The sequence below is a fragment of the Echinops telfairi genome, unplaced genomic scaffold (assembly GCF_000313985.2).
Source record: "Echinops telfairi isolate 266 unplaced genomic scaffold, ASM31398v2 ScPeMD7_2573;HRSCAF=3158, whole genome shotgun sequence".
Classification (NCBI taxonomy): Eukaryota; Metazoa; Chordata; class Mammalia; order Afrosoricida; family Tenrecidae; genus Echinops; species Echinops telfairi.
In genome coordinates this window covers 2,176,042-2,201,370 of record NW_022106471.1, presented here as the reverse complement: position 1 = coordinate 2,201,370, position 25,329 = coordinate 2,176,042, and the positions used below count along the sequence as shown (strand labels likewise).

The following is a 25,329-nucleotide window of genomic DNA, read 5'->3' as shown; positions in this document are numbered from 1 at the left end:
TCCATTGTCCTCCCTCACCCCCATGATCTGTGCACCCCTCATGTGAACTGATCTTAAAAACCAGGCATGTCATTCCCTGTCAAGAGGAACGAAGCAGATGCCTGTAACATGTGCCGATAGTTCAAGACGATGCTGTTATCATGGACTTGATTGCAAGAACAACTCAGCATTGTGCACTGCACATGAGAGACCGCCGGGGCACAGCTCTCATACGCTCGTGGAATTCCAGATTCTGAGAATACTGGATGAGCCATCAGGCTGCTCCGGTACTCGTCAGCCATTTTTACCAGATAGTACCCATCCCCTTCACCCATAAACTTGGCCCTGGGTTCGGGGCCTCCGTTAAGAACAAGGTGAGGCGTTGCCTCATGATTGTGTATCCACAGTGCAAAGCTGGGGTCCTTCCAACCTTCTCCCTTCCATCTAGTCCACAGGAAATGGGGGAGGCGGGCCACCGCTGCATTCTCACTGGGGATGAGTCCTGTGTGATGGGTTGTCACAGGCTGTGCCGAAACGGAAGGAACTGCTTAAATGGAAGTTAACTCGCTCATGCACCGTTACTGGCCTGGTCCCAACAGGGGCCCTAAGAGGGGCGGGCATGAAGTGGGAGCAGGAACAGGGATGGTCAGACGAGAGGACTTCTGCAGATGGAGAAGCAGGGACCACCTGTGTCCCGCAGGGTTTTGTGGATGGGACCTCAGGTACCAGAGGTCATGTGGTCCATGAGGCCAGGGAGGGCAGAGGCTCTAAAGGACAGCATAGCACTCTGGGAGTCAGGAGGCCCTCAGGCGGGGTGCCCCACGTTGGATGCTGGAAGAGGAGCGTCTGGCGGCTCAGTTGAGAAGATGCAGCAAAACCCAACCAGCTGGTGCGTTTCATTTTCAGCCATCTTGAAACCTCACTGAAGTTTTTGGTGAAAAGATTGCAAGCACGCGGGTGGTTCACAAAAATGAAAATCAATGATAAAGCCTGGACAACATGAGAGATGAACTTACTTAATTCCATTTAAAATCACCAATGTCTACTCCTTCAGGAGGGCTGGGAGGATCCGAACTCGGAGGCGGGGTGTGGGAGTCGGGTGTGGGGGATATGTTGTCTCCTCGAGGCTGCAGGCTTGTCGACCACGGTCCTATGTCATTTCAGCAAAACCATTTGGGCTCCAAAATAGCTCAGGTGAGGAAAGCCAAACCAAATCAAACCCAACCCCACCCACCCATCTCTGTGGCCAAGGGCCCTTCCCCACAGTGGCTGTTTGGTATTCTCCACCTGCAGAGACAGCAGAGGCTAGACTCAAGTGATCCCGTGTTAGGTTGACGCCTTTATGTCAGGGCTCTGGAGCTCACCTGTCCACGCCACACAGGCCTCTCCTGAGGGCACGCGGCCTAATGCGGCTTTGCCGGGTCAGGTCATTCTGGAGATTCTTTCTATGAGGGAGCACCCAAGAGGAATGGAATGCAGAGGCCATGGGATTCTTCCAGGAGCTTTGTGAAGCCTCCTTGTAGTGGAGAGAAAGCGGCAATCTGCTGCTTGGTCAGTCGGTGTCGTGTCTTATCCAGCAGCCGGGAAACACGGAGACACCCAGACTCCACCACGGAGGGAACAATTCACGGGCCACTCAGAGAACAGTGTCTTTCTGGAAAGTTCTGAGAGATTTGGTTGCCAGATTGAACTGAGTCCTGGTGCGCTGGAGGACACACACGGGTGGAGAGAGAGAGGAGGGGGAGAGGGAGAGAGAGAGAGACAGACAGACAGACATCGGTTGCTGCGTGCTGTGGAGTTGATCCGCATTAGACAGACTGACTCCATCAGGCAGAGCATCCCTGTACCTCAGCATTTCCCGGGCGGGAGGTCAGGCCCCCCTCCCCCACCCTCTCAGAGCGGCTGGTGGGTTTCAGCAGCTGAGTGCTTAGCTGCTGCACCACCAGTGTATGCGTATCAAATTTTCAATGCAGCAATCACTGGGTTCTTAATGGGATAGGATCTGGATTCCCTGCAGAGCAAGTGCTTCAGCATCAAATGGACTCGTTCCACATTTCCATTTAACCCCGGGGCCATAGCTAAAGGGTTAGAGGTGCGCCCAAGATAGTCATGTGACGTGATTTTCAACAAGCGTCTGATAACTTTATCAATTCAATAGTGCCTGTCGGTTAATTACTATGGATTCTTTTAGAATTCACCAGTGCAGGCTGTGGCACAAAGCTTTATGTCTAAACACATTCTGGTGCACTGTTCACTGCACGCGTGCCCACATTCCAGATCAGACATGGAACACAAACAGCACATAAAGCAAAGTGAGGAGCGTGTTTCATTGACTCTATGGCTTCTCCTTAAGGTCAATCGGTTGCAGTGTAGCTATTCAAAACATGTGTTTGGCTAACACAAAGCCTCTTGGTTCTCCTTAAAGTGAAATTGTCCAGATTCAAGATGGCCTCTGGCAAGAACTTTTTTTTCCTTAACGCTTTGTGACCCATGGGACATATTGTGCCCACCTGCATGTTCTACCTCAGTCAGATCCGGTGGAAAGCTGCAATCCCACTTTGGGTGTGTGCTGCCCTCTGCTAGGGGCTGGACCACTGGGCAAACCAGCAGAAACAGGCCTGATCGCACCAACCCCGGCACTAGAGAACCCTTGGGGCCAGTGTTTTCGCATTTCATAAAAATCCACATTATCTCAAAAATAGCATTTCATTTCAACCGAGACGCCATCCGTTACAGAAAACACAATTTCAACAAAGAATGAAAAATAGAAAATCATTTGGGCTCAAGAAGAGTTAAATGGGAAAATTTATATGATCCAAAAAAGGTCAGTAGGAAGGGAACAAACACCCCATGCAGTACATGCCTGCAAAAATCCATCAGTTATTAGCGGCTCAAGAACGCAACCCAAGTCCTGCGATTTTATTTTTTAGCATCCTACAGTAAGGAAAGGGAACAAAAATTAACGTTTCCATTTCATGTTCTTACTTAAATAGTGTTGGGCGTCTTTCACCATCACAAATCTCCAGTGATTAAAAAGGGCGGCACGCCCGTGCTTGACACATGATACACTGTATAATACAATCAGTATGACTGTATCTCCATTTGTACCTTGGGCATTAAAACAGCCACTTGATCAGGAGGGAGTGGTCTGATCACCTAAGGAAAGCTCCCTTGCGGGCCTGTGACAGAGGTAATCCCGCATATCCGCAAGGGTTTTCTGAGTTGGTGAGACAGTCTTATCTGCTTAGCCCAGGCCTTGCGGCTTTGCTGATAAGGACCTTGGGACAAGTTCTGGGTGCAGCGCTTCCTGTTCATTGGCTAAGACGATCCATTCACCCAGGGGGATGGTTTTGCATTCACTGTTAAAAAGAAAATCCAGAATGATGTTTGGAAGAAAGCAAAGCCTTAGACTGAACGTGGAGCATCCACCAAAGTCAAAAACAGGGCTCTAGGACAGTTGAGAGACCTAGGGGGGGGGTGGGCACCAAGGTTGGCAGCCTTGCTACAGCATCAATTGCTCATCTTTTCACCAGGTCTTGTGAAATAGTGGAGACTCAAGTTCTTTGTTGACTCTCAAGAGCCTTGATCTTGGAATTTAAAGACCAACTCTTCTCACCAACTGTAAGGGAGTTGGCCCTTTAGGCTTGATTCTTGGATACATTTCCACCAAGTCTTCAGCAACGAGTCTGGGTTGGTAAGCAATGCTCTCGTCACCCCAAGTTTTCAGGCTGAAACCAGGTGCGGCTCATTTCCGGACGCCGACTTCCTCCACAGAAATCTTCCTGCTGAGACTTAGGTATTGTTTAAAGGCACTAATAAAAGGGAGGAGGGGGGGGCGCTAGCAATGAGTCAGGTCTTTCCAGAAATAGACACATTTTCAAAAACCCAAGCCAGCCCCTGATGTGGCCTATTTCAGTATCTAGAGGACAGAGAACGCAAGGGTGTTCCTGGCTGGCTGAGTCGCGCTTTTTCACCCTCCTAGACACGTTTATCCAGTCTCAGGTAGCTTTCCTGACGAGGCAGTGGGAAAAAACAGCAAGGATTTTTTTTAAAAAAGAGAACCAAACATAATTCCTTTCTTTCACAAAACCAAGTCCACTCTGAGACCTCAGTTCCCCTCAGATGGGCCTACGTCGTCCCAGGAGGTCAAGTTTGCGGTGAGGAAAGGACCCAACACAAACAGGGTTCAAGTCCGTGAGGCCAGCAGACAGATGTCAATCAGTGGGTGAGTTGATTGTGCAGGGAGGGGGACAGGACTTACCTAAAGACGGCACGTCTCCTGCATACGCACAAACACACTTCTCTACACTCACTCAAGAAAGCACGCACGTGGGAAGGTTCTGGCAACAACCTTAGACTGGCGTGCATCTCTACACAGGAATGGCTACGAGCAACAGGACACTCCCACGGTCACAGTCATGCAGCCTGACTGACACGCAGACAACGGCTTGTTGCAGGAATGATGAGTCTCTTCAGGATTATGCATCCTCTTGACGTGCAGGAGTTTCCATAAACTCTCTCCTTTTCAAGAGGATTGCCCCAGTCCTGGGAGGGTGGACGTGACTCAACACAAACTGCGGGAGTTACAAGGAGCCACAGTGCGGGCCCCTGGGGACTGGGGTGATTGAAGTCTCTGCCCTTACCCTGTCGCAGGGCGGGTTCTGGGTGGAGATGAAGGCCTCTGTGGAGGGATGGAAATGTCTAGAAGTCCAGAAGTTCACACAGACAGAAGTGTGCATAATTTAAAGGGGTTCCCACTCTATCCTGGCAACCGAGTTCGCTCACCGGAGACGTTCTGCTCTGGCAGCAGGGCACAGAAAGACACCAGGTGGTGTCTTTTCTTCTGGAGAAGACCAGCTGGAGGTGGGGAGGGGGCAGAGGTCGAAGGCAGCTCAGGTGGGGCTCCTAAGGTTTCTGCTTGCCTGCCTTGGACGGAAAGGGCGCTAGCGCAAAAGGATCGGCCGCTGGCAAGTCCGCAGTCCTGGCGGACAGGGGCGGGATGGAGACGGAGCCTGCGATCGACTGCTTGTTGGTTTGCGAGACGATTTTGTAGGCAGCGATGGGCTGGGCTTCTGGACTTGGCTCATCTTCTGGGCTATAGTGACGGGAATATTTGGAGAGAGACGGCGGGAGGAACGGTTTGCCAGCCCCAGGGCCTGAGCCCACCTCCTTCTGGGGTGCAGGCCCTTTGTTTCTGTCATTAGGGTGCCCCACCAACTCCAGGGAAGAAGCTCCCCTAGGAGAGATGCTGTCAACATGGTCTGATGCTTGCACAGGCTGGGAGGGGAGGCTGGGAGGCTGGGCAAATCCGGCCACGGAATACTGGGCCCGGGCGGCAGGGTACCCGGTTCTATCAAGGCCGGAGAGTAGAGGGCTGACGCCCGTCAGGATGTCTCCCATCTGGCGGAGGAGACTGCCCTGCACTGGCATCTCCGGGGTGGCGCTCTGGGGACCAGTGAGCTCCTCCACAGTTTTCTTCTTGGTAAAAGGGGCTCTGAAGAACACATCTGCCTCCGTTGGCCGGGAGGAGGCTGCGGGGCCCTTGGAGATAAATGGGGCTTTGGAGAAAATGTCCCCGTCGTCACTTGGAACCCTCGAGCTCCTGAATGGGGCGGTGGCAAAAACATCCGGCTCACCGAGGCCATCAGGGACGGGCTGTGTGCGAGCCGAGATCTGGTCCTGTCTCCCGGCCGGGAGCGCCTCTGTTGGCTCAGTGCAGACTTCAGGCTGAGTGAAGGGAGTGGGTCCTCCCAGCTTCCCGGGGGGAGGCTTACAACTCTCCTCCTCCTCTTCAGACTCCAGGAGGAGAGGGCGAGAGCCACTGCAGCCCAGAATGTCCCCCTCAAGGTCAGTCCCCTCCTCTTCACTGCTATGGAACGAGCTATTGCTGGAGGGGCCCTCTCGGGCCAGGTAGTCCGATTCTAAGTTGTTGTGGGTGTTTGCATCAGGCGCTCTGGAGGGGTCTGGATACAGGGGGAGGCCTTTAACCCCTGCCGAGTCTTTAAAGTGCGCTACGGTTACTACAGGACAGGGGATGGGCTCTCTCTGGAGACCTGGAAAAGCACAAAGGACAGAATTAGTGCACAGAGCCACTCGACTCCATCCCCAGAACACTTACGGGCCAACCCACGGCAGAAACGTGGTGGGACCAAATCATAAACAGATGTTGAAATGGAGAAAAAGTGGGGGGTGGGGTGGATGGGGGGTACGGAAACAGAACAGAAAAGGCAACGGCACACAGACTGGAACACAGCCAACCACGGTCTCACACTTTGGAACACGAGAGGCACGATGGCGGGAGAGGAGATGGAAGATGTTAGGCACACGGACATTCAGCGGAGCTACACGTTTCACTGCTACTCCACGGGGCCGGGCACCATCACCTGCTTGACCTGGCCACGGCTCCACGTGGCATGAAAACAAACCCAGTCACTCCTCTCTTCGAAGAACGCCACGGCCAATTTTGGATTCAGTTGAGAGGCCATCTGAACAGGAACTTGACTCGGGAACCGGCATGTGGGCCAATGGTCCACACTGCCTCTGTCCGAGCAGACTCTCTTGACAGGCAGCAGACGTGGCCATGGGGCCACTGCCAGGTTTCCTGGCTGAGCTGCATCAGCAGTCCATGTCACAGGGCACGAGAGTGCGCCCCCCTCCCCCAAATCAACCAATACTGCAGGCATTTTCTAAGGGAAGGGGACATTAAATAGATCCCCTTCCATTGGAGTTGCCCTGGGGGTTTGTTTTCAATCTTCTAGGGTAGCAAATATCTCCTCTGCTTAAATGAAGGCATCAGAGTCTCTTTAAGCAGAAGGGGTAGAAACAGATGGGTGATCCCGGAAGTATTAGCAAACTAATCATGGCAGTCTATTTGTATCTAGGTAGAGGATATTCCGGCTTTGAAAATCAAATAGACAATAGTCAGAATGCAAGAGAGCTTACCTTCCAAGAAATATTGGCAGGTTAGAAGTATGTCATTGGGCACATGTTAGCAAGAGGGTAGGAAAAAGGCATATGTAACTGAGCAAGAAGCATCCAGAGACAGACAGGGTGATTGGGGGAAGGAGCAATCAGTTCATCATGGGCTCAGTAAGAGACACCGCTGGAGTTGCCCAACCCACCAGGATAAATATTCGGATCCACAGGTATCTTAACCTTCTATAGATGCAACTTAATCACACCCTCCCCATCGGCCCTCACCCCTCCTCTGGGAACCATCAGCTCGCTTCCTATAGAAATGTATGCCTGCCCTGCTAAAAGTTTCTGCTTGAATTGAGCACACAGAACACAGCAGAAGAGGCGTCAAAAATCAGTTTATTGGGAAACCAGTCACTCATCAGATACATTACATTGTAAAGAGAACGTAGAGAGGAGAGATCTAAACATTTTATAAACTACTGTACAAAAATATGACGTTTCTCTGAATCCTCTTTTTAGCAGCGCTTCTTTTAAAACAGTTCTGATCTTTAATGTTTTCAAGCCCTCCTTCCCTCCCAAAAAGTTTCTCTCCCCGGGTTCTCTTTATTTCTCTAACAGAACGTATTCAGTAAAGACTCTTCGAGTTAAATTCTGCACTGGTGCCAAACGGCTGTCTGGATAGTATTTGGAGAATACGACTGCGAAGAGCATACAGTTATCCTTGCTTTCCAACTTCTACATGTGCATCTAGATGGTGACAGGGAAGCACTGGGCGGCTGGTAAGTACTAAGAGGGACCCTTCCCTCGCACACTGTGTGCAAAGAAACCATCTCAACTTCTCGGCTGGTATTGTTCAGCTCTGTCATGGCGGCACCCGGATGATGACTGGGAGGAGACCCCCAGGAAAGGGGACAGAGCTCTAAAACGAAACTCACCAACAGAGGGGAACAAGCGTTCCTCCTCAATGCATCATCAGCTGGATGAAGCTTTCAGTTGCCCAAACTAGGGCACAATCCCACCCTCTTCCACAACTACCCTGGAGGCTGGTATTATTCAGCTGGTTCTGCGGAGAGTAGTATCTCTTAGTAAGGGAAGAGGGGAAAAAAGGGAGGGGGGGATTTAATCATGCCAATGACTGACTGGCATTATAGTCAAGCAAGAATCAAAATGAATACTAAATTGATTGGGCTTAGTGTCTTGTTTTTCAATTTAAAATAGAAATCAGCCAAGTTTGATGATTAGAATTCAGTTTTTACAATTTAAATGTAATTTCCCCTTGCCACCCCCTCCAGTCCAATAAATAGTTTGTGTGCACAGACTGCCCCCAAAGCGGCTACCTATGGCAACTAGGAAACTCTGGATACTGGTGGTGTGATAAGTGTGAAGTATTCCTCAGGGGTGCCTAGACGCAGCGCTGGGCAGGGTGGAGGGGCATGTCTAACCCATCAAAATGACTTCTGTTAAAAACAGGGTTCCTGCCAACTCAGAGCATACCCTGCGATCTTCATGGGAAATCACAGGAAAATCTAAAGAGCGGCTTCCAAAGAAACCATAGGCACAGTCACATAGGCCTCCTAACAGGAAGGCTGAAGGGGAAACCAGTCCCTGACCTTCAGAACAAGGGCCCGAGCCATTTTCTACCTCCCCTTGCCGTGGCAGGGCTCTGCTTCGCGGGTCTGGGCAAGCACACTGAGAGAGTGCGCTGAAGCAGGCTGGTCTCTTAAGCTCCCCGTTTGTTTTCAGAGGAGGTGGAGGGTGACCAAGGCAGAGAGCAACCACTCTTTGCAAGTCCCCAAGCCTGGAACTCTGGGGAACAGAGAAAGGGCAGATGCCCATGTTTCCCTCAGGGACCTTTAAGGAAATAGTAGAAAATAGGGGAGGCTGTGAGCGTAAACAGAAAACCACTTATTGGAGCTTGCTGGCAGCGGAAGGTCTTTTGCAGAAGCTGCATTGTGCCCAGACAAGAGTCTGCTTCAGGACGGGCAGCCTGCGTGAGGAGGAGCCACTTGTTCCTCCAGGAAGGGGGTGTTAGAAGCAGTCTGCCTACTGGCAGTGACGTCAACTGCTTGGCACTGATGGAACCTCCCGGCCTGGCCCGGTTCCTTTGGTGACCAGTGGCAGACAGAGCAGATAGCCTGGAGCCACACCAGGGCTCTGACACAGGACCCGGGCTTGCAGTCTGTACAGAAGTGCACTCATCCCAAACTCTAAGGTCGGGCATTTTGCGATAATTCCTTCTAATTAGGCCATGTTTCCTTTTATTTTAGTTTGGCATGTTAAATTAAGCCTGAAGTCAAAATACACCTTTTTTTTAAAAAAAAAAATTCTCCTCTTTTCTGGCTCTGTTGTGGGACTGAGTGCCAGGCTGAGCACACTGTGACACTGTGACACTTCCGTTAAGGAGAACTCTATTTTAATCTACGTTGAAGCCCCAAATGACGCATGTTTTAGCAACAGCTCATGTGCTAGGAAAGGAGTCCCCAAATGTACGAGATGTAACCATCCTTCCTGGCTCCCGAGTCGCTGCCAGAGCACAGACAGCGTTACCTATGTGTGCTGTGTTTAGCTGGCGGCCCAACTAATTGGATACAGCGAGGGCCACCAGCATGCTCGCTGTGCACTCCCGTTTCGAGCTGGCTAGTCCCTAATGTGGTACACCGTGCGCAGCTACACTAACACCTTTCCCCAGCCCTTACAGCAAAGTGACAGTGACCACCAAACTGGAAAGTAAAGACTTCTGAGTATTGTGAGTCTCTAGTGAGGGAAAGGAAAGTGATGTTTCCCTGCCAAAGACCCCCCGGATTGCAGCACCAGCTGAAACGCAGCCTTTGGAAGCCAGTAGGGACCCGAGAGATGTACGCCAGAAAATGACTTGGTTGGTCCTGCCCTGTGTTGCTCGGCTGCTGGCTCTGCACCACCAGGGACCTGATGAGACCCAACAGCCGCTGTTGAGGTGGTGCCTCTCTAGCCAGCGGGCAGAACAAGTGAGACTCATTTCTCGCCGGGCAAATAACTGTTCTTGCCAGCCTAACATGTTTAATTAAATTGGCCTGGGAACATTAAAAATTAAATTAGAAGTTGGTAGCTGCCAATCTGTTGGCCCGTGTGATAACCCAGTTTCTGGCCATCTGAACGAAGAGTCCCCGGGGGGTTGGTTCTCCTGGATTACACCGTGAAGTCAAGGGCAGCCGTGGCCCCTGAGCTTGTCCTCAGGGGGCCTTTCTCCATGGGCCCGCGCTTCTCTGCCCCCCAAGAACGCGTGCCCATCCCTTCTGTTACTGCGTGTTTTCAGCTCGAGAAAACATCGGGTAGTTGAAGTTATGGACATCTCTAAACGTGCTCTCTGGTGAACAGATAAAAGACTTTATTCCCCTGTATGCTTACATAAGAAATTTGTTTACACAACTTATTCTCTATACAATACTTGCGTAGCAATGTTGGCATTGTCTCTGTATTTACTGCATAAGATAGCTCCGTGTACATCTGTTTGCTTTTTCTTCTTGAGGAGGACAGGATAAAGGCTGCTAATAAATACACATCCATAGGACAAGGGGAAGGGGTGCAACAGGGCAGGGCGGAATACTCACAGGAAGAGAGACAAGTTCAGGACAAGGCATCAAAGTGGGAACCAAGAACGTGCCTTCCATTCTAGTGCCCCCGCCGGTGGGTAACTTTGTTTGCATAGGTTTGTGTTACCCAAGGAGAAGGGAACCCAGGAAAACAAAACCGCATCTTGTGACAGATGATTTGAAACGGAGGCCACCTGGGATTCATTCCGACACAAGAAACCCAAGCATACCCAACTCAGGAGCATTCTAGTGTGGAAGAGAAGAAAGAATTTGGTTCCTCTAGAACAGAGAAGAGATCATTTTGCAATAACTGGAGTCTTTCAGATAGCCTACCTCTGTGGGCTGAAGCATGGCCATCCACGTGGTTATTTTTCCCTGTTCTACAAGTCAGCTTCTAATCTGTCTGATTCAGTACTTTCAGCAATCCTTTTACTTTCATCCCTAGCCTCTATAAAAGGAACTCTGGGCCCCTGGTCATTTTTTAGACTGAGAAGGTTAATGACTCCTGGAGAGAGAGGGCGCCTTTCTTTTTGGTCCACAGTACCTAGAACAGGCATTCACCCTGCAAGCCTCTGAGCTGGGGCTGGCCACAAGGGTCTCCTTCTTCCCAGGTCACTGCTCAGGCAGGGCTGTTCCTGACTTAGGGGAAGGTTGGTTGGTTTAAATAAAAAACCTGCCAGGTGACTAAGAAGCAAAACAAAACAACATTACAGGCGAAACAAAACTAGCATTCCATCTTCAGATAAACAGGTTCTCATCCATTATTAGCCATTCAAGTTCCACACCTCTCATTCAGAAAGTGCGAGGACTGGAATCAGAAGACACTGACCAAAGTGACGGCTCCCTTGGAGGGCTCACACAGCCCTGCTTTATTTTCCTCAACCACTCAAGACACTGGGGACTGCAAGAGATCTCCTCTTCTGAAGACGGAAGAGATTATGACTGATCGTTCTCATTTTCCATTATATGTTCTCTTTGGGAATTTTCTGGTTTATTTTTTAAAAAACTGTCATCAGTGTTCATCTTAACAGGAGTAGAGGTTTTGCTCTTGGGAAATAGCCAAATGTTAGAACAAAGAGTAGTGGAAAATATTAAGAAGGGGAACACACTTTCAGATGCTGAAAGTGACACAAATGATCTAGTAATAGAATGGACTGTATTATACTTTATTATATCCCTTGATGTTATTTATAAAGAGGAGAGTTTCAAAATAACGTAAGTGATGGCAGTCTCATTACGGATTAGCTTCTCAAGTAAAACCAGGTACCTTTGAAGGGAAAACACGTCATTGGACATCAAGGTTCTGAGATGTCTGCTCCAGAAATTTTTCAATTATACTAATCATAATCACATTTTAAAAACAGGCTATTCAAATCTCATCTCCCTCAGAGGCCTGTGTTTTCAAAACATGGGGACTTGAATTTGAGGACTGAGTTATATGATGCTGCAAAGGGGGGAAACCCAACTTATGACGAACTGGCTCAGTTACTATTTGAGCACAGTTGGACTAAAAGCAAGTCAGAAACCTGTCTCACAGCACGTGCCCCTTGGAAACTAGCACATCCCTAATTACACAGGTAGGAAGAACAGAAATCTGGTAGCGTTTTGTTGGAAATCTGTAGGAGTATGTGTGTGTGTGTGCACGTAAGATCAAAAACAGAAAATATGTGTTCAAAGTTCTGTGATCATTTAAGCTTCCATTCAAGTAACCAAGAAAGAGCAACCCAGAGGTTATTAAAAGTCCACTATAATTGTCTAAAAGGTATATATTGCTACAGTAACAGCAAGGACTATAGAAGGTAACTGAAGAACCTCAGGATTGTATCAATCCTTCATAGTCCTTCTACAGAGTAACAGTATTCACTTGGGACTCTATTAATTCTAAAATCTTAAAGACCATTGAGTTCAAACCTATCATGGTATGAAAAACAACAATAGCAACAGACCTGAAAGGTGAGTGCCTCTGGCAAGGGTTGGGATGAGGTCCCAGGAGGCCTGTCCAGGCCCGGTCTCCTTCCAATATCCTGCCTCCATCCAGCGCAGACCTGACATCCTTAAAACAAGTGGGAGGACTATAGGACGGCCTCTAAGGTCCCTCTTGTGGCCCAGCCTCTGGCTGCATAGGGCTATCATCACCAGCGCTCTCCACTCACTCAAATGAAGCTGCTGCATTCACGGAGACGCTAAACACTAGGGCAGGCCTAGGAGCGGGTCACTCACAGGCCTTTCTCAAGAGGAAAACAGTTTTTCTTCCCTTCACAGTCTTCTTTCTTCCTTAAGGGCAAACCCCAGACAATTCATGAGACTGTGGCTCCCTCGGGCTTCTACCTAGTCTTTGGCATCTAATCTGTTCATTTTCATTAGCAGTCTCCATTAAGCTTTATTGAGCCAAATGACTAGATAATACATCTCAATGTAATTATGGGTAATGAAAAGAAAAGAACAATTTAGCGACACTTAGTTAATTCCTAAACTATAGTCTTCGTGGTTTCGATTAAATTGAGAAACTAGATTATTTCATTATATTTCTAACATGTACATATGAAAAAAAATCTGAAAACACAGTGTTCAAACATTATTCTCATTTAAAAATAAACCTTTCCTTCATTAGTTTATACATTCTTTCTATGTCCGGGAAAGAGAATACAATCCTGCTCTGTGGCAATTTTTCTTATTCACGATAAAGTAAGTAAGCCAAGCCCCAAGGTCATGGTCATCATTACCAACTTAGAGTAAGCGTGTCAAAGACATCTTTAAAAAAACAAAACCCCAAATCCTCAGCATGTAGGCTGTGCCTCTTGACCTTTGGGAAATCAACTGTTATCTTAAGAGAGGCCTTGACTTAGCTCAGCTCATTTCAGCTGGCCCAGGAACTATTTCAAATCACAAGACTGGAAGGCTGGGACCTTTCCCCAAAGCTGTTCAAAGGGCTGCTCTCACCATGCCAGGGGGCCGGGCGAGGGGGAGGTGTCAAAGCTTGCCCTCCAAAGTGCATGGCTATGCAGGCTTTTGTGATTGCTGTGAAACGCCTTCCCTCCTAAAGTGCAGACATGGGGAAGAAGCAAAAATACTAGATAAACAAGCAGATGGACTTCGCCTTTTATTTGTTCAAATCCAGTCAACGGAGGGCTTCCCCTTTTGATGGAGGCGAAGGGCACCCACCCGAGGAAGACAAGAAGGGAGTCCCCTGTGCTCCCCCCCGCTTCTCAAAAGGGCAATCCAACCAAACTGGCTTTGTTACCGGAGGGGAGAAACCAAACAAAACAGAAGCCCCCTCAGTGACTCCAGGGTCTACAGAGGGTGACCTGAGGCGGGTGGTGAGTGCGGGGCCTTTCTTTATTTTGGGTGACACTCTAGTGTTGGCGAGGAGCGAGGCTTCCTTTTGGGTCATCTTTTAGGCTATAAGAAGCCAAGGGAAAACAGAAAAGATGGGAGAGACACGAAAGGTCAGTAACCACAGAAAAAAACTGTGCCGAGCTCGTCAGCAGGCTTATTTCGGATTACCTGAAAATCAACAACATGCTCATTCTACAGAGACAGGACCTGCTGAAAGCGTACAGCAACATACGAGTCCACTGGACATGATTCCCTACGTTACACTGTAGGATCACGGTGCAGGTATGCATGGGAGAGAGCAAAACCCTGTACAGACATCTGATCATCGGACTTGAAACACCAAGTGGAAACAGAACTAGCCAGTGTCTTCATTTATACACAATTTATAATATTTGATTCAAAATAAAAATCACAAGAAAAATACATCTGTTTCTGCTACAATTCCTTCCCCTTCCCCATCCACCCCCCCAGTGAAAAGTCTTCTAATAAAAGGTATCGTATTTCCACCATGGTCTCATTTTGGTCTTATTCTGAGATCCCAGCTTGGGACAGTCAACATGACAAGGAAGGGCAATACTGGGGATTTACGGCATATACACTTTTTATCCAAGGATCTCCAGTCCTTGCGGTCACATCTCCAGATCTGAGAAATCACGGTTCAGTAGAAGCCAGAAAGCTGGACGAATGCTCGGTAGGTTGCGTGGGGCGTACAATTCCTTGGCTAATTCTACGAACAGAGGTCAACGTTGGTTGGCTAGAGCTGGGCTTGGTTTCTCTTCCCAAGCATAGACTGTTCTCAGTCAATCCAATCCCCCTCTCTTAAACCACAGACCCATCTCTAGGCCACTGCCTAAGTCAAGACCGACTGCAGAAGCCATGTCCTCATGATAATGCATCAGGAGATACAGCAGAAAATAGGTAAACACAGTGGTCAGCATCTGGCCAAAGGTGCCAGGGGTTGGGAGGCCATTCCTAGCAAGAATGAGACAAAGGTATCAATTCACTCGTCTCAGTTACAGGTAAGCTTCGGGTGGAGTCGATTCCAGCAGCGGTGACGCCATGGCATCTAGCACTTGATTTAAGATAATGCTATTGGAGAAGGGCAATGAGGAAACACAGCAAAACTAACAGGGAGAAAAACTGGCCAAGGAATATCTGGAGGGCCAAAGTGATTGTTCTTTCCTTATCATTTCTACAAGAGAAGGCAAGGGGTAGGAGATAAGGGCTAGAGGTCCCTTATTTGCAGATTAAAAAAAAAAAAATAGGGGGAAAAAATCAAGTTTTTCTTTTGAACTCCGTAATGAAAATGTGTATTACGGGATGAAGGTTACACGACTGCATCTGCTACTGGGCCACGGCTACAGGTCTATGAGCTGATCCACCAGCAGTAAGGACCTGGCTAGGTTGGGAAGACTGGACTCAGAGCTCCCACTGCTGTTTCTAGAGTGCCCACCTGGAAGTGGAGAGATAGGAATTCAGCACAAAACAGAGAGGGTTAAGGTTCAGAGGCACAGAGCAAGCAAAGGAGAAGAAAACAGAAAACAAAAAACCTAAAGAAGCAACATTTTACATTTGCAAACTCTCACATGTTATGGTTTTTAAACATATCAACTAGCTACCTTATCTCCTCTCACCTAGAGTTCAGGCAGTCTGTGCTCACCATGGGCCAGGCCAGGGCACCTTATGGAAGGGGTGCTACTTCTTAAAGAACCTATATTTTGCCTGAGCCTTGCTGGCTGTATCCTACTTCCTGACAGCCCCAAATCAGTAAATTTTATGTTGGTTTGAAATTAGTTATTAAGACCACTGCAGTAAGAACATGCTTAAAAAAATACACTAGAAGGTTCTATGGCAGTTGAGGGTTTACCAGCATGTTCAAATGGTTTTAACTCATCAGAGAGGTACTAGGATGCCGTATGCATGTTCCCCGCCACCTCCCGCCCAAATCAGTAATGTCAGAGCACTGTGCTCAGCTCTTCGGAGGAATATTTATTAGACTAGCCAAGTCACAGTAAAGAACACTAAGTGCTTTTATTGATATGTGCCTTAAGGGTTCCATGGACTGAAGATCACTTTACTTTTTTCATACTTTATAATGCTAGCTTTTCAAACGGTATACTCTTCTCCTTATAAACACCAAGGTCAAGGTCAGCTGTCGTCCTATCTGTAGCCCCAGCTAGCTCTACTGGTCTAGCCCATCACGCTCATCCCTGCCAGTTCCCTTCATGAACTACTTCTGCGGCCTCTTGCAGGTTCATTACTATTTCAAAAAGGGCGGATTCACATGAAGTTCTTCTCTTTTTTTAATCCTCTCTTTCTTACCTTGTGGATTTTTGGTTATCAGTACAGGAATGGGGTCAAACTCATCTTCTGCCACCTTGTCCGAGCTCTCTGGGACATCAAAACCTGAGATGAGATTACTATCCTCTGCAACTTAATAAAGAATGCAAGCACATCAGCAGAAACAACGGAGAGAGAGAGAGAAAGAGAGAGGGAGAGAGAGAGATTAGCAAATGAGAGAACATGTAAGAGGCCCAAAATGCCCAACTGTATGACACTCTTGCTTTTAAAACAGCAAACCCAGAAACCGTACAGGAAACAAGTGCTTCAGAGAGGGCCCTCTCAATTCCTGTGTGAGGATCAGGACAGGTGTTATTAGAAGAGTGCTCGCTACAACGTGTAAGGCAAACCAAATTGTCGTGACTGAGGTATCGCCTCCCTGTCACCAATTCACAAAGGCAACGAATGTAGTCATGTCTCCTCTTTATTGAGCAAATAGAGACCTGACTAACAGTACTCCCCAAACTCAAAATACTGGAGGTGGAAGGACGGAGAGGTAAGTAAAGAAGCATCCACCAAGGACTCACTGTGAGAAAACTTTCAAACAGCTCTGATGCCTCAGGGCATGTTGGGACCGAAACTGATCTTAAAAAAAAAAAAAAATCACCATTTTTAATGGTGGCTCAGTGGGTATGCCTTGGGCTGCCAACTGCAAGGTCAGCATTTGTAAAGCGCCCCTATCACTGTGTGGGAGAAAGACGGGCTTTTTACTCCCATGAAGAGTTGCGGTCTGGGAAACTCAAAGCGGCAGTTCTACGCTACCCCATAGGGTCGTCGTGGCAGGGTGGGGAGAAGCTAACCTCAGCTACTAACAGGCCCAGCCACAGGCTACTGCTCACTTCCAGTCATCTTGGGGAGGTTTCCCTCACACGGGGCATAAGAGATTCTTGTCTGTGCATCTGGCTCCTTCCACAAGACTGCTTCCAGGGTCCACGCACAGAAAGAAGTTCAGAGACGGACTGCCACGCCTGTACTCAGCCAGTCAGGCACTGCACTGAGCACTTATCAACACTCAATTCAAGCGATGTCTGTCCACTGGAATCACAAACCACTCTCAGTCCAAGACTAAGAAATGCAGGTGGGAGATGTGCACAAGAAGCGCCATCAGTGAGGATTCACAGTGAAGCAGAATTCACCACTGCCTAGTCCTCTCTGAAGGCTGACGGCGCAGTCTTTATTGCAGCCATCACTTTGAACCAGATCTGAGGAAACAGATTTAAGTTCTGGGGCCAACAGGTAGCACGACATGAGCCAGTGGGTAGTCAACCCAAGCGTCTTCTTGAGCCTGCATAGACGTGCAGCTCGGCCTGGCCTGTACCTGATAACCGCCCAGTACCTGCACTCCAACCTCCTGAGAGAAAGCAATCCCTCCTGCACTACTGTGGTGTCCCAGACGTATGACAAGTCTTACTGACACATGCTGTGACCGAAACTCACAGGACAGACTCAACCCTTCCACATCAGGCATGAGTTAAATTCATTAGCCAAGACATACGGGAAGGAAACCTCCCGGGAGCCACTGTGTTTTTCTCCTCCGAGGGAAAATAATGTGGGCCCGAGAAGAAGGAAGTATTTACCTTTCTGGGCTGGCGCAGAGATCGCTAGCGGGGCAAACTCTTGCAGAAGATCGGTGGTAGAGTTAGAAAGCAGAGAGGAGTCAAGCAGGGAGTCTTCCCCAGGGAGAGAATCTGAGCCCAGACCGACAGCATCCCAGTCAGTGACAGCATTGAATGGCACACAGACAATAAAAAAATTAGACTTTTAGCCTTGAAACATTTCATTTACATGTGATACATTCCAGCCGAGCTGGGAGAAACAGGTTCACCCTCTGGATTTCCATATAAAGAAATAAGCATTTCCAGAATCCTTCTTAATGTTAATACTTAGATGCACAATGATTTTTTTTTTTTTTTTGCGCAGACTTTGCTGGTTCATTACGTTTGTGATTTGGATGCCAATGAAACCTTAGCAATTCAATTCTCGGCAAAAGCCCTTTGGGGAAAAGGGCTTGGAAGTGAAGTGTTTCACTTCCAGTTTCCCTAAACATTCCCTGGAGAGCTTTGGCTGTTCCAACAAGTCTGAGCAGAGTGTGGTATGTATTTTTCAGAAGGCACCCCGAGTCCCTTTCAAAGTAGCATGAATGATCTTGCTCCTTGTTAGGGCAGGTGGTCTCTAACTCTGCATTGCTCCTGGGAACCCAGGCCTGCAAGGGAAAGAACCGGAGGACGATGACATTCACAACTCAAGCTTTTCAGACGCGAGTTGTTTTCTGGGAAAATGTTTCTCTAGCGGCCTTACGGCGATTCCACAGCATCCAAGCGAGGAGAAGGAAAAGAACCCCGTTTGTCTTCTGTGCTCCCCCCGCCCCTCACCTGGATGAGGCTATTCTCACCTGTCTCGGTCTTTTCATTGTTTCCAGCGTGTCAGACAGACACTTTTACAGAGTCAAAAATAACGAAGGCTATTGTCATTCAATAACCTTGAATATCAACTTCGTATTTTTGAACAGTTCAGAAAGTCTACTGAGCTTTCATGTTGGATTCAGAGGGAAAGCCACGCTGGGCTGGGGAAGAATTCAATGTTGCCTACCACTTAGCGGGGCGACTGAAGCGCGGTTTGGGGCCACCGTGCTGACACACACACGGAACATGAACTCCAAGTGCCCCACGGGACTGCCCTCTAGGGGAGTTGGCTCAGCAGTCTGCTCATGGGCGTTCTTGCAGCTCAACTGAGGGCATTCACGAAGGAGGCAGAGGACACCCGCCGCCAGCGAGAGAATCTTGACTAATGAGCTAGGATTGGCCAGAGGAAGCCCAGGCCTGGATCACTCTACAAACCACACGGCTCCAAAGAGCACTCTGGTCTTTGGTGAGAAAACACATCGCCCAGCATCTAAAACCCGGGGCTGAAACAACTGCAGCATCCACTCTTGGGAGCGCTCACCCGGCAGCCACGACCACCTATGACAGGCCCTAAGGGCTCACCCGTGGGCCGGCTCTGCAGGTGCACAGACCCCTCCCCTAACTGACCTGCGCGGTTCGAGGTAACGGATTCCGTCTGAGATGGGAGGCGCTGGGGCGCCGGGGGCTCCAGTCCTGGTATGAGACTCTCAACAGCAGCCTCTGCTTTCTCTTTTATGACCGAGGGATTCGGAGCAGGGAGGAAAGGGCAAAGGAAAGGAGGTCAGAAAGTTCTTGACACAATTCGAGGAAGGCTTGCTTCTACAAATGGCCACAATGCCAGGAGGTGACTTTCCAGGAGTGGACGTCGCACGCATGTGGAAGGTTCCCAGCCAGTCTCCCTTCTTACAAAGAAACAGGAGATATGAGCGACCCAGCAGATCTCTTCCATGGCACAAGAGCGAGCAGGGTGAAAGGCAACCACATCTTCTGGGAGGTGTGACTTAGTGGACAGACTTGGGGACAAGCCATACCCGGTGCCATGCAAGCCCCAGCCAGCTCAAACCAGCTCCTGAGCTCGAGGGTTCTCTGCATCATATGGCCTCTGCCGGAGGGCAGCCTCAGGGACATGGCATTTTTGAGTTCTAAAGGCACTGCTGTGTTTTCAGAATAGGCCTCACTATGGCCGGCCATTGGCACTCGAAGGTCTGTCCTGCATGACCTGCTTGTTTTACTGTTGTCAGAGCACAGAAAACTGCAAGTCTCTGCCCAGTGTTCTAATCAAAGGGCTTAACCACTGAGTAAATGGTTTTCTCAGTTACAGATATTCATGGCATATAAGAGTTTTCAAAAGAAAATTATGTCTATTTACCAAAAATATAGCAATGAAAGGGGGGGGGGTTGGAAAAGAAAAAACATCTGCAAAATTCCCTTAAGGTCAGTAACGATAAGGTCCTATTCAAAAACACCCATGATGCTTAATTAAATGTAAATGTTCCCATACTCCTCCTCAATCCTAAGAAATTCATTCTAGAAATCTCACGATATGAATGAAAACAAACAACAGTGGTAGACCCACTGGAAGGCAGAGAAAACACTTCGGTTAGGGTTATACACAGATCACACAGGCTTCGGCTTCTGGGTGGGCACAAGGCACGACTCCCAACCCAGAGAGGGGTGGCATTGTCACTTTTCACTGGGGCTGTTCACTAGCATTCGGTGAACCCAGCAGACAGACATCAACATGCACAAGTGAAGAAACAGAGATGGTGAGTTTACCATTGACGGCATCAGAGGTGCTACCAAAAGGATCGGTCATAGGCAAAAGGTCAGGGAGCAGAAGGGAAGTGTCAGGAGACTTGAGTCCCTCAATGAGCTTTTCTAGGTTGGGCAGAGAGAGGGAGAAGTAAAAATGCAATGAGCGCGCAAAGCAAGCTGACCATGCACCATTTTCAATGTAGGCACACACATTCAGGGTCAACGTTTTGTGTAGATTCACCATAAATACGAACACTGTTAGTATCATCTCCCCAACTGAAGTAGTTAGTTCACGAGGAACCCAAGATGCTCCCCGAAGTCTGTCTGCTTTCATTTAGAATCCACATAGAATAAACGTCACTACTTTTAGGGGTAGAATTGATTTTTGGCGGGGTTCCAGTTTGACAGCTTCTGACAAATGGCTACATCTATATAACCATCACTGAAATGCTATTGAATATTTAAAAGTTCCCTTGTGACCTTTGCCGCCAACCCTCCCCTCTCACCCCTCCAATCACTGATCAATCCGATCTTCCTTCTGTCACTACAGTTTTGCTTATTACATAATTTCCTAAGAATGAAACCGCATGCAATGTAGTCCTTTGGGTCTGGCTTCTTTCTTTTGACACAAAGCTTTTAGCGAGTTACCCCTGTTGTGGTGTGTAGCAGGAGAGAACTCTGTTTCTGGCTGGGTAGTAATATTACTCTCCAGTGCATAAAGGCACGGTTTGGTTTGTTCATCCATTCAGTTGATGGGCATTTGGTCATTGCCAGTTTTTAGTTATTAAAAACAAAGTTGCTATAAACATTTGTGTACGTATTTAGTTCCCTGCCTGGGCTTTTAAAAATTCTCCTTTTATTGATGAGGGTCTTGCATTTAGATACAGTTTCTAACTCACCAGGAAAAATCCATTCAACCACTTCTAGGCTAATGAATGAAAAACAATAATAAGTTATCATCTATCAACGGTATACTTGTGACATGCTGGTACTTTTCTTATTTATGGCCAAATCTCATAAAATTTACTTAAACCTGTAGCGGATGATAGTTTACATCTTGAAAGACATGAAAGAACCCGAGAAACCTACAGCCTGCTCACACCTAGCGCTGTCACGCGGGACTGCTCCTTTAGCACCGGGCCCTCAGCACCCTGGTGTTCATCTTTCACTTATCATAGGAAAAGCAGTAACTGGACACCAAATAACGAATCAAAGAACGTCATAGGAAGAAAGGACTTTACAATGAGGGGAAGGAGGCCAGAAAGAGTCCACGACCTGACCAGTTAAAGATATGTTAACAATGCTTTTGCTATCGCAGAAAAAAAACGTATTTAGAAAAAAATAAAATGAGAAAAAGAAGTGATTTAAAGTTCAAGTACATGCAACAAACATTTTACTGGACCTATATTTTAGCACACTGGATGAAAAACAAGATGGTTTTCATAACAAGCCTAATTTTTCATTATTCTGAAACATGGCTCTTTATTTCTTTAAAAAAGAAATCCCTTTACATTTTGAGCACTCATGTTTGCACTCTGTGTCACACTAGATAAAAAATAAAGACTCAAAAAGACTGTCTTTCATGCTGGACATGGTAGAGCCTGGTCTTGACTTCAAAGTCCTTCCCACATGCTGTTGACAGGGCCTGTCTACGTACAACCACACGGGAGGCCAGGTCTTCCCTCTGCTGTGGTCCCGCGAACAATGGTAAAGTTATCTATGAAATGTTGGCGTTAGTAGGAACTTCAGATCTTATTCGACCATTCATTTACGGAGGAAGATTATCAGCTCCAGAAAAGGGAAGTAACCCCACCCAAGATCTTTCAGGAAGTCAGCACCAGAATTATCGAGGAGGAGGCCCCATCTTCTGAACTCCCAGGTTTGTACTACATTACTTTGTGGAGTCTGGAATTCTACCGCTGTACTTTAATTCCTCTTGTTTAACGAAGGCTTTGATGGCATTAAAATATAGACTCTTGGAAAAGGGCTAAGCAATGAGAGCAGAGAGAGCTTTAAAGGAGGGGATTGCTGGCGTTTTACATGAAAGGAAGATGTAAGGGAAAAGGTCTATGAGCATGGCTCTCGCTCCACTTCAACAAGCTCCAAGTGACAGTGGGGCAGGATTAGAAAGTACTGAGCCCAGTTCAGATTAGTCTCACTCCTCAAGACATTCATTAAATGTATCAACCACAAAAGAAAAAACAATCCCAACCCCCTGCCTTTAAATCTACTTTGGTTCACAAAAGCCCTCTTAGGCAGAGAAGAACTGCCCCAAGTAGTTTTCAAGACTACAATCTTTATGGAGGTCACATATTTCTCCTAAGTAGAGGCTGTTGGGTTGAACCGCCAACCTCTTGGTAAGCAACTGAGGGGATGTTACCGTGCTTCGCAGAAAATCAAACATGCAACAAAATGCTTAGACAACAGAATTGACAACGATCCAGTGCTCCTTAACTTGCGGTCTGACAATGATTTCATTCAAGGAAGCCTATTTGAGCAGTTCCCAGTTGAGCAAGGGTTCGAGGTCCAGAGAGTAGGCTTCATTTCAACAAGGAGAGAAAGGTGGACATTATATAAAGCTATAAAACAACTAGGGGTAGGGATCCCGAGCCAACGTTATAACAGCATTGACTATCTTTATAGCAATTTCACATTTACATAGCTATTTCAAATAAATCATTTCATCAGAACCACCTGATCAGGGAAGTAGTAGGCTAGGTTTAATAGTCCCAGCTTTAAAGATCAGAACACTGAGCTTAGGTGACTCGACAGAGACCACCTAGTCACCAGGTAGGCGGCTAGAACCCCAAGGTTGTATGATTGAATTGACTTGATTTTTTCCTAACCTTACATTTAGCTCTGGAGTCCAAGGCTGAATTAATCTAGACCTGCCCCACAGGCAAAAGAAACATTTAGTACTTAAAGGAGGGAGGCAATGACACACACCTGTAACGTGCAGCGGTAAGGGTACTATAGCTTCCTCGTCCACAACATGGGTTGATTACTTCAGATACCTACCCCTCGGTACTATTTGCAGGGTCAAAGGAAATTATGTGTAAGAACATTTTAAAAGTGGAAAATTAAAGGGTCAAAGTCATTGAAAGGCATAGTTGTTAAGAAACGGATCCCAGGGTCCTTATCATGAAGGCCAGGAGTGGAGAAGTTGAGCCTGGGCTGTAGGCGAAATCAAGACAGTAGAAACAAGACACTAGCCCCAACCAAAAAACCTAACGGGTGGCCACAAGAGTGGAGACAGTGGCAAACGGCATACTTCCTTTGGGGGTAATTAGTCTAGGTACCCGGGGGACAGGACATCAGTAGCCCTTTCTGCACTGAGCCCTTTCCTCAACTCAGGCCAAGGGGGAGGATGCAGCTGAGCCCCTCTCCACCTGTGCGCTCTCGGCTTGAGGCTGGCCTATGAAGGGCCTGCCAGGCCTTCCTGGAGGGCACTGCCGAGCGCAGCTCTGCTGCCTGTCTATCTTCTCACTAAGCACAGTCCCCTGAAACGGTCCCAGTGTGATTGTTGGTATTAGCGAGCTCTTGTCCTGTCCGGTACGCTATGAAGTTACATAGCGCTACTGTTAGGAATTGCCTATCATAATTATGTCACTTTACGAATTGTACTCAAGATTCAATCTTCAGGTTTTTATTTGAGCAGTAATATTAGCACAGCTGGGTGGATCTGTTTCTAGGTACCCAGTAACTCAGCTTTCCCATAGGACTTGTGTCTACTCCTCACCCGACGCTGCCACCAGCGGGGAGAGAGCGGGAGAAGACTGCTGGGTCAAGTCGGGCACGGCAGACAGGCAGCCCTGGGAGCAGGAGTAGTCTACCTACCTGGAACATCAGGGCCTGTCTGCTTTCCCCTCAGGAGAGGCAAGGAATCGCCTCATTTTATGAACCGTCTTTAAGAACTGTTTTAGCACCTAGCTGAAGTCCTAATAAATAGAGGATATGAATGCCACAATCACGTCCAATCTTGATGTGATCAGCAAAGTACCTTTAACATGCTCTCTGGGAACTGAAAACACACACAGTGTCTGTCAGTTTAAGATTAAGAACTAGTAAGAAGGTGGGGTGGGGGAGGCTGTCAGAAGCAGAACGACCACCAGCTACTTCTCGAAAGTTGGGCCCATCGGTCTGCTTTTTCACAGAGGCGACGACAGAAGGGAAATGACTCCCACCCGCCCTCTGTGCTTTTCGTGGGGAGAAAAGGATGGAGGGTGTGGTTGTTACGTCATCCCCTGTCAAGTTGAGGGCATTGAGAGTGAAGGGGTGGAGTTTAGCCCGTCGATCAGGTTGTAACTTGATGACCTCATTTGAAAGCGTGATAGAGATAAATAGCTCACTGGAGGCCAGACCCACTCTCTCTCTGCCTTCCCTTTCCTGCTGTTGAGACACCAGCGAACTGCAGACTGGCACCAGTGTTGAGATGATTCCACCACCACTGGATCCATAAGACTGTCTACCCACCGGCCTGTGATCTTCCTGCATTCAGCATCATGGCATGTGCGTGTGAGTCTAAAGAGGAATTTTTGGACTAGTGTCGGACATAAGGGCTAATAGCAGACTTATGGACTTCATCTAGATTGGGCTGGGATGTTTTCTCTATATACAATTGCTCTTTGATATAGAGCTGTCTCTTACACACTTACGAGTGTCTGGATTTGTTTCCTGAGTTAACCCGGACTAACACAGAGTGGGACTATTAGGCATTCACAAACGCCAGGTGAAGGACATCCACTTTTTGTTACAAAAGCTTCTTTAATCAGAACACACGAACCATGTCTTGCTTTCAAACTGTTTATTCAGACATGAGGGTGTGGGGGACCGAGAGTCATGGGAACTCAAGCAGTCTAGCTCTCCTCACTGACAGGGTGTTCAGGTCCTGGCAGGGCCATGAAGGGGCCCCAGGTCTCCTAGTTCACAGTCCCCACCAACCTGTATTATGGTCTTCAAAGGCTTTCTATATAATTTGGGTGAAGGTTTACTGAGCATATCAGCTTTCAACAATTCATACACATTTTGTT

The 25,329-nt window shown here is 47.9% G+C and overlaps 1 protein-coding gene across 10 annotated transcripts in view; it reads right to left on the bottom strand.

Annotated features, from left to right (window-relative positions):
* Nucleotides 1–2,671: 2,671 nt before the first annotated feature.
* Nucleotides 2,672–25,329, bottom strand: part of AAK1 (AP2 associated kinase 1) — a 202,259-nt gene continuing 179,601 nt past the window's right edge. For 5 of the 10 annotated variants that reach the window (XM_045294131.1, XM_045294132.1, XM_045294135.1 and 2 more), the window contains exons 17-21: nucleotides 20,321–20,422; nucleotides 19,172–19,273; nucleotides 17,720–17,830; nucleotides 16,125–16,235; nucleotides 2,672–6,032 (exon numbers count right to left, since the gene is read on the bottom strand). In XM_045294131.1, the coding sequence (XP_045150066.1) occupies nucleotides 4,885–6,032; nucleotides 16,125–16,235; nucleotides 17,720–17,830; nucleotides 19,172–19,273; nucleotides 20,321–20,422 (1,574 nt within the window). In that variant the 3' untranslated portion in view covers nucleotides 2,672–4,884. Of the gene's footprint in view, nucleotides 6,033–7,274; nucleotides 15,256–16,124; nucleotides 16,236–17,719; nucleotides 17,831–19,171; nucleotides 19,274–20,320; nucleotides 20,423–25,329 lie in introns of those variants that run through there. The other 5 variants (XM_045294139.1, XM_045294140.1, XM_004710160.2 and 2 more) reach the window with 3 other exon arrangements.